This window comes from Gekko japonicus, unplaced genomic scaffold (genome assembly GCF_001447785.1).
Source record: "Gekko japonicus isolate JY-2015 unplaced genomic scaffold, Gekko_japonicus_V1.1 scaffold4246, whole genome shotgun sequence".
Taxonomy (NCBI): domain Eukaryota; kingdom Metazoa; phylum Chordata; class Lepidosauria; order Squamata; family Gekkonidae; genus Gekko; species Gekko japonicus.
The window spans coordinates 38,077-47,356 of record NW_015165370.1 but is presented as its reverse complement, the minus strand read 5'-3'; the positions used below and the strand labels follow the sequence as shown (position 1 = coordinate 47,356).

General features: G+C 48.1%; 1 protein-coding gene across 1 annotated transcript in view; it reads left to right on the top strand.

The window, feature by feature from the left end:
• The window catches only part of MYO1A (myosin IA), a gene marked incomplete at its 3' end in the record, with an annotated part of 73,304 nt that overhangs the window by 26,862 nt on the left and 37,162 nt on the right, over positions 1-9,280 (top strand). The window contains exons 5-8 of the mRNA XM_015410622.1: positions 3,142-3,246; positions 4,583-4,629; positions 7,405-7,468; positions 8,702-8,800. Coding sequence (XP_015266108.1) covers positions 3,142-3,246; positions 4,583-4,629; positions 7,405-7,468; positions 8,702-8,800 — 315 coding nt within the window. The remainder of the gene's footprint in view (positions 1-3,141; positions 3,247-4,582; positions 4,630-7,404; positions 7,469-8,701; positions 8,801-9,280) is intronic.

The following is a 9,280-nucleotide window of genomic DNA, read 5'->3' as shown; positions in this document are numbered from 1 at the left end:
TGGTCCCCCCCTTCAAGTATTGACCCTGCTTAGATTGTGCTCGGGGGTCATTTCGTAGAAAAAGAGGTGCAGGAGGTGTCATTAGCATAACTCATTAGCATAACTTATTTGCATATGCCACACACCCTGCCATCACCGGAAGTGTGTCAGAGGGCAACACCCGCCGCTCAGGCTCCACTGGACTGTTTTGGATTGCTAGCTATTGGGGGGAGGGGAACATGCAGATCTGTCCTTGCATAGGAGGGAGAGCTTGTACCTGAATAAAACTTGGTCTTAAAGGTGCCACTGGACTGTTTTGGACGGGGGGTGGGGCTCTGCAACTTACCTGGCTGCTTCTTGCTCTGACTGAGGGCTGCTGGGAGCAGGGGGTGGGGCTTGTTGCATGTGCCCGCCCCCTGGGCTCTTTACTGCCGGAGCTCCGCTCCTGTGCGCTCCTGCGGGAAATGACCCCCGACCATACTATTCCACGTCCCCACTTCTCTGTACATGTTGTTAATAACAATATTTCTGCCTCAGACTTACATTGGGAATGTGGTGATCTCAGTGAACCCATATCAGCCCCTGCCCATTTACTCAGAAGAGATGGTGGAACAGTATAAGAACTGTAACTTCTTTGCTGTAAAGCCTCACATGTAAGTAAGATCCTGTGGGAGTCAAAACTTCAAGGAATGTGGGGAGGTAATGGTGGGAGGGAAATCAGCCCTCCTTATATGTCTCCTCTTTGCCCTGTGTAGCTATGCCATAGCTGATGATGCTTACCGCTCCTTGAGGGACCAGGATAAGGACCAGTGCGTCCTTATTACCGGTGAGAGCGGAGCTGGCAAAACAGGTGAGTGAGCCTGGGCCTTTAAGGGGAAGTCATAGTACAAGAAAGCATTATTGGGAGGAGAGGTGGTGGTTGTGGTGGTGGTGGTGGGGGGAAGGATAATGACGCATAAAACAACAGCCAGTTTTTAGGGAGCCTTTTCCAGTTACTGCCGCATTCAAACTCTGCTTTCTTTGCTTCTCTGGCACTCTTATGTGAAGATCTATTTTTTTTTGTCTCTGCGTTTATCAGCAGCGTCTGTGTTTCCAAGGCCTCTCTCTCCTGCTCCTGTTCTTGTCCCTTTTTTTCCTCCCCTCTTCGCGTTTCTTGCAATAATTCATTCATGCCTTTCCATTCTAGAGATATATTCTGTAGGCTACTCATCATATTCTCACAGGCATTTCTCAATACAGTCTCGCAAGTTGCATTAATTACTTGTTTCGCTTCCTCCAACCAAAAGTGTTGGAACTGTTCCCACGTAAGGTCGGATACTTTGGTGTCTTCATTCCTTTCCTCATTAATCTCCTCTTCCTCCATTTTCTTCAAACTCAACCTCCCCTCTGTTTACACTTGGATAAATCCTGAAGTATAGCTTATGTTCAGCGAAAGACGAGCAAAAACAAACTTAGTCCTTACCCCGCTTCTCTCTCTTCCGTCTCCAATCTCCCAGTATATTTCCGGCCGTATTTTTTCTGTAAGGGGCTGCTTCTCAACGAGGTAAATTTTCCAATTCGATCAGCAATGTTCTTTTTCTCAATGTGATGTATCTCTCCGATTCAAAAAAAGAGAGAAAAAAATAAAGCTCTGCAATTAAAAACAACGGATGGTCGTTTCTTGAGAACATGGTAGCCATGTTCTTCTGTTGTTTGCCTCAGCGTCGGGACTGCTCTGGGCACCTCCCCCACCTTGCCAATTGTGGGAGAGGGCCAGAAAAACGCCCCCTGCACCATCCCCCACCTCCGGGGAGATGGTCGAGTCCCCCCGACATTCGGGGGGGGCTCAAATAAGACAAAACAGTTCGAGCGGGGACAGAGCATATCGCGCTCCCGCCCGCCCGTCGAAACGCCGCTTCCAGTCCTCTTAGATTGCTAGCTATTGGTGTGGGGGGGACGGGACGTGCAGATCTGTCCTCGCAGAGGAGGGAGAGCTTGTACCTGAATAAAACTTGGTCTTAAAGGTGCCACTGGACTGTTTTGGACCGGAGGGATGGGGGTGGTGCTCTGCAGCATACCTGGCTGCTTCTTGCTCTGACTGAGGGCTGCTGGGAGCAGGGGGTGAGGCTTATTGCGTGTGCCCACCCCCTGGACTCTTTACTGCCGGAGCTCCGCTCCTGTGCACTCCTGCAGGAAATGACGCCTGGTCCCCAGCGAGGGACTTTGGGGGGGGCGTTCCCAGCGGGGACGGGGTGTCCCGGCTTTAGGCCCCACCCCTGCAGGGAAGGTCCCACTAGCTGCGTGCACTTAAAGGGACCCCTTTAAGTGCATGCAGCCAGCGGGACACAGCTAGAGGGGGTCCCCCATCCAATTTCCGAGTTGCAATGCCGCTCGGAGATCGGGTGCACAGCCCACAGCTGCCAGTGTTGGGGTTTAGGGGTGGGGCTTCCCCCGCCGGCCAGCTGCCAGGCGGCAGGTAGAACCCCTCCCCAAAAGTGGGTAACCCCCGCCAAACTGGGAGGTCTGGCAACGCTACAGAGTGACAGATGTTCTTTCAAACTGCCTTCAGTTCTCTGGGAAAAACACGCACACTATCATGTCTCTTCAGCATTCAGGAGTCCTTTTTTGTCAAAAAGTGGGTAACCCCCGCCAAACTGGGAAGTCTGGCAACGCTACAGAGAAGTGACAGATGTTTTTTCAAACTGCCTTCAGTTATCTGGAAAAAACACACACACTATTCATCATCATCATCATCACCACCATCATCCTCATCCTCATCATTATTTCCATTTGTATCCCGCCCTCCCCGCGAACAGGCTCAGGGCGGCTGAGCAGAATGCAACCGATTAACACTGTTGCCCTTCATCTTTTCTCATGTGATCTTTTTATATACACATTTAATTCATTACTGAATGCTAGCGTCTCAGTATGGGGATCTGTTATAGCCTTGACTATCCCCCTCCCCCCCGGTTGGAATGCCAGATTAGGTAAACCTTGTTTCGATCAGCAAGGCAATTTTTAGTAAGGCTCAAGTGTGCATGTGGTTTAAATCAGTTCAGCCTGCAAATAAGGAAAGTCTTCATTTGTGTAACAGGAGCACAGGGAGAGTAAGGCACTTCCAGCCTTCCTCCAGTTCCCGTGCAAATTTTTTCACCACTGAGCCCCATTCTTTCTCTTCATCAGAGGCCAGCAAGCTAGTGATGTCATATGTGGCAGCAGTCTGTGGAAAAGGGGAACAGGTGAACCGAGTGAAGGAACAGCTGCTGCAGTCAAACCCGGTCCTGGAAGGTATGTGTCTACTGACTCCTTTCTGGGGGATGGAATAGGGGAGGAATAGGGCCCACAACTGGATCAAGGCCCTTTTGTAAAAGAACAGTAACTGTATTTTTGTCTTCTGTTTCTTGTGAGGGATCCGGCTATTATCCCTCAAGACAAAACTTATGTTACAAGGCTGTTTTCCCCCTCCTGCTGTACAGGTGAACAGTCAGGCATGTGAAGACATACATGTGGATGCCTGGTCATGTCTAGGGCTTTTGAGTCCAGCCAGTCCTTGGGAATGATATTTCAGTTGTGTATTTCAGTGGTCCCCTGCGTGGCACCTGTGCCTGCCACAGTGCCCTGTGGTGTGTTTCCTGACGCCCACTTGTTTCTTCCTCAAAACACTTCACCCCCAAAGCCAAAGAGCCAGTCCTGGCTTTTCTCCACCTCCTAGGAGTAGGAAATGCTTCAAGTGTGTAAATTGCTGTCAAGTAGTAGCTGATTTATGGTGACCCAAGCATGGGGCTTTCAAAGGAAGTGAGAAGCAGAGGTGGTTTGCCATTTTGCCTTCCTCCACAGAGTCTTCCTTTGTAGTCTCCCATCCAGTACTGACCCTGCTTAGCTTCTGAGATCTGATGAGATCGGGCTACACCATGCTGCCTTCCCTCTCAAGAGGTGCTTTAGAAAACTTTAAAAAGCATCACTTTGAAGTCCACAGGAAGCATCCATTCTAAAACAGTTGCCTTCCTCACGCTTTGCTTTGGACTGCCCATACTCAGGGCCGGCCCCAGCTTATTTTGCACCCTAGGCGAGGATCCCTTCTGGTGCCCCCCCGTGTGCCGCCCCCTCCCCCTGTGCATTGCCCCCGTCACTTGGGTGCTGCTGCCGGTGGCCAGAGGATTTCCACACCGACTGACCCACTTTGCCTGGCTGCTGCCTCACCCAGCTGCCCAGCGCCTTTCACGGCCCCTGCCGGTGGAGCCTCCCACGGGATGGCAGGTCATAGGAATGGGCTGTGCTGGGTAGGGGGGCTTTTGGTGGGGGGGCCGGGTGCAGTTTGGCACCCCTAAGGGCCGGCCCACTCTAGGCAAACGCCAAGTTTGCCTAGTGAGCGAGCCAGCCCTGCCCATACTTTTGTAGTTGTCCCCCATAGCAGCCATCTTATGGTGGTGCCCACTACCTTTTTCAAGAATCTCAAAAGTGCCCACAGTCTCAACAAGATTGGGGACCCCTGCTATATTTGTTGAGCCCCCATGTTTCTATATGTTCCTTCCACCAAGCCCAGGAAACATCTGAAGCCACCAAAAGCATTCTGGGAGAAATGTGTCACTGTTAAGCAGTCCTCTTCATTCCTTTTCTTCTGCAGCCTTTGGGAATGCGAAAACCATCCGTAATGACAACTCCTCAAGATTTGTAAGTATTAATGCAGAGATGGTGGGAATGAATGCTTTGTGAGAGAGCTGGTTGGACCTCTTGAAGGGCTTGCGCCTGCTGTTGCAAAGCTGTAAGAAAATCAGGATACTAAAAATGCACATGTATGCTTATTTTGAATAATTCTATGTGTTTCTGCTCTGTATGATAAAGGGTAAAGTGGCATGTAACCCCTTGTAACTCCTGGATATTCCCCCCCCCCGTATTTATTTTCATACCCTTTAAAAGTTAGAAACTTGCTATAGCAAGTCAAAAAGCTGTGGTTTCCCAGCTGCTTAATCAAAACCTAATGCCAAATTCCATACTTGCATGCATGAGCGCACATTACAGAAAACAAAGTCCTGAATGTAGGATTCCCTTCCCTACCCCCTAAAAGGGTGAAATGCATTAATGAAGATTTTACCTGGGGCCTTTCAAGAGAGCTGATGTGTTACACTGAGGTTGCGGTCACACGCGCCAGATGAAGTTGGGGGGGGGGAGCCAGGCTATTCCCTCTGGAGGAATTGGACCTAGAGTTGCGAGATCACAGATTTCTTTGAAGCTGTGGGCACAGCCCCTCACTGTGTGATCAGATGCAACCGGGAGTTGTTTCCCATGCTCTTGAACGAGGGCTCCCTATGGAATTTACGATGTTGCGCATACTGTGAGGGGGGGGAACAACGACATGGAGTCGGGATGGTCCGATCAGACCATCCCAACGGCATGAAAGCATGCTTGAGCAACCAGACAGGGGAAAGTCTGTCCCTGGCCCATCTCAACCTGTTTACTACCAGATCCCCCCCGGTGTCTTTTAACTCCGCTTCTGCTGCAGAGCAGCACGGGTTGCCAATGGCTGCGGGATGCTTCCCAGATGTTGCTATCTGATCGCTCCCTTTAAATCCGCCTGGCATTCATGCCTATGTCGGATCTAAAGGTGCATATGATCGCAGCCTGAGATTCTTGGGCTAAGGGGGGTTACTGCGTTGGACCTCTCAACTGTGACACAATTAAGAGGGTCCCCAGCTTTCCCAGCTGTGGATAAAATTGGGCTTTAGCTGGAACCTTCTTAATTGTGTTATAGTTTATTTTTTAATTACGGCATCCAGCATGGATGCCTTAATTAAAGGCACTCATTAATCCCTGCCAGTATCTTTTCTGCAAGTCTTTAGTTCCTCTTGTATATGAGCAGCAGGGATAACTGATGGATTCTGCAGGCATAGATGTTAGAAAAATTATGGCGTGAGCTGTCTGAAAGTGATGCTCTTTGCCCTGGATGGCCCTTCCTGTAATCTGAAATGTTTTTGAGTCTGGCTATGGTTATGCAGTATTAAGGGAAGGCGCTGTGTACCTCAGGGGTCCCCAACCTTTTAGAGCTCACAAGCCACTTTGGAATTCTGATACATTGTGATTGGCACAATCACAAAATGGCTGCCACAGGTGGCAGAGCCAACCACAAAATATAAGGAAGGGAGGGTATGTGTAACTCTAACAGTAATTCTTCAACATTTCAGGAAGATGCTGTGTTTAACAGAAGGCCTTTTTAAATAAACACATTACTTTAAAATATTTTCTTGCATATACACAGCTTTTTTAGTCACACAGTGAAGACCCTCATGCTGTTTTGGCAGCTACTGCCAAAACAAGGTTTTTACAAACCTGCACAAGACAAGCAATTGAAAGCCCTGTTGGGCAAAAGCCACATGTGGCCCCACCCACTTTCTAAATGTTGGCAGAGTAATTAACACAGCAATGGTGCACAACCTGATTAAAATGAAGATAAAGGTTTATTTAGGAACTAATATACTTGACAGTAAAGAGGAGAGACATAGTCCTAACTACTTCACTAGCTGAAAGAGAAAGCAAGACTAAGGGTGCATTCAGACGGCTCTTTAGATCCGCACGAGGCACGGGTGCCTCATGGATTTAAATGTAATGTCCAGACATCAACATCTGGGAAACGTCCATCTTCCGTGAGCATCCCGTTTTGCTGCGCCTTGGAGCCGTACTAAAAAGATACTACTTTAAATCTGGAGTTTTCTGTTCTGCACATGCACGGATAAACAAGGCCGCGATATCATGCCTATACGCATGCGCAAAAAGTAAAAAAACTAACCCCCCGACTGCGCATCTAAACAATCCACAGCAGAAGCAGTGCACGGTAAGGCAATTCCCCCGGGGGATGTCTGGTCGTGCAAGGATGGATTAAAAAGATCGGGATCAAATTTGAGCCGGCATAATGGTGGGATTAGCTGTCTGAACGCACCCTAAATGTGGAACTTCCATGAAGAAAAAGGATATTGCCCTAAGAGTAGCAATCAGGAGACAGACAAGGAATGACACTTGAAAGGAGAGAAGGTGTTGACCTCACTAACCTATCTAGCTGTATTCTTTCTGCCCCCTTCAGTGTCTTGTTCTCTTCTTTATACCTCAGACATTGCCTATCCCAACACTAAAAACACTTGGTGGTAGGGCTGCCCGGTCTGGATTGGGAAATACCTGGAGATTTTGGGAGTGGATCCTGGGGAGGGAGGGGTTTGGGGAGAGGAGGGACCTCAACAGGGTAAAACGCCATATAGTCTGCCTTGTAAAACTGCCACTCTACTTGGTGGGTGTCTGGATAGGTAAGCTGTGAGCCCCCTCCTGAGGTGCAGGCCTCATGCTAGGGGTGGAAATAAACATGGTTCTTTTGGTTGATGGTGACTATGAATGTGGCTCTCTGTAAGCCACTGAGTGAGTACTGCTGTTCTAGCTTCTTGGCTTTCCCCCTTTTGTCTCTAGGGCAAATACATGGATATCGAGTTTGACTTCAAGGGTGATCCTTTGGGTGGTGTCATCAGCAATTGTGAGTATGAACTACCAGCCCCACAACTTTTCCTCTTCTCCTCAGTAGGGTGCCAGAATTGAACAGGCACAGACACAATTTCTTCTTCCAGGGCAGCTGCAAGAAATAGAGCAGGGGTGTCAAACATGCGGCCCAGGGGCCAGATCAGGCCCCCGGAGGGCTTCCATCAGGCCCGCAGTGGAACTGGCCATCTCCTGCTTCCAGTTCTGCTGCTGCTGCTGCTGCATCATAGCTTGCTTCGCCAGACTCTCTTAATCACTCAGCCATTTCATATTTTAACCTGGGTCCTAGACTCAGAACTCTGAGCATGAGATTTCTGTGGTGGATGTCAATAACTGAAAAGTAGGGTTGCAGCTTACAGAGCTAATGTTTTAAGCATGTTTTTATTTTAAGTTAAAAAAATTGTGTTTGTGTCCTTTATAAAGTTTATATCTCCGCTACCTGGCATTACATTTTATGTCACACATGGCCCAGCCCACAAGATCTCATTTATGTTCCGGCCCTCATAACAAATGAGTTTGACACCCCTGAAATATAGGCTCTACCAAAACAGAACAAAACCCAAAACAAATTGGGGGCAGGGGAGAAATGTGCATTTTGTTATGTTTTTGGTGGTGGCATGGGACACAAATCCTTCACCTTTAAAAGCTAGGTTGGGAAGGGGGGCTAAGAACCCTTCTTTTACTCTTCAGACTGTGACCTCTCCTCCTGCTTTCTAACAACTGGATATCTAATTTCAATTTTTTTTTTTTAAAAAAAGAAGAATACTGGATCCCTTTCCCCTTATGAAGGAAAAAGGATTCTGCTTGGGACGGGATAGATTTGTGCTTTTGTTTATTTGTTGTTAAAATTGCTGGTGAATTGATTGCGCTGAAATCCATAGTGTGAAAAATATCACTAAAGATTTGTCAGAACGATAGCTATCTTGCCTCCAAGTGGAAAGTAATTAAGGATGGGCCACATGACATCCACTAAGAGGTGCTAGGTCTAGGTCTTTAAACAAAAGCTGGTTCTCTTCATGAGGAAAAAAGCAGTCGGTAAATACAGGAACAGCCAGGTCTTTGAAAAACACACTTGGGATGAAGTTAAAAGAAGGGCTAGAGGGTCAAAGTTTCTTCCATGGCCTGGTGGAGAGGTCATTGTCAACAGGGTTTTCCCCCCAGATGGCTACTCTTGCCTTAGGCCTTTTCAACCCTGTTTCCTCTTTTTGTTTGTTTCCTTGTTGATTATCAGACCTGCTGGAGAAGTCCCGGGTGGTGCATCATGTCAAGAGTGAGAGGAACTTCCACATCTTCTACCAAATCCTGTCTGGAGGTTCTGATCAGCTGCTCAGTATGTTCAACACAGAATCTCTGCAGCTTGTACATGACTAGATCTCATGCTCCATGGTTAGAAGCAGGGCTTTTTTTCTGGGGGAACGCACCGGAACAGAGTTCTGCAACCTCTTTGACAAAATTATTTTTAAAATGTTTAAAAGTTCATGAGTTTTCAGTATACAGACTGAAAACTTCATTTCTCTTTTGAGAGTTCAGGCACCTCTTTTTTTTTTTAAAGGCCTGGTTAGAAGGGAGGGGACCAGGGAAATGAAGGGAATGTAGAAGGACATGGTGGGCTTTTGTGGAGCTTGGAAAACACATTTTGGAAGACTGTAAGTCTTGTCAGCCTAGTAGCAGGGGTCGTTTCATAGAAAAAGAGCTAGGGGAACTCATTAGCATAACTCATTAGCATATGCCACACCCCCTGACATCACTGGAAGTGTGTCATAAGGCCACACCCCCTGACATCACCGGAAGTGTGTCATAAAGCCACACA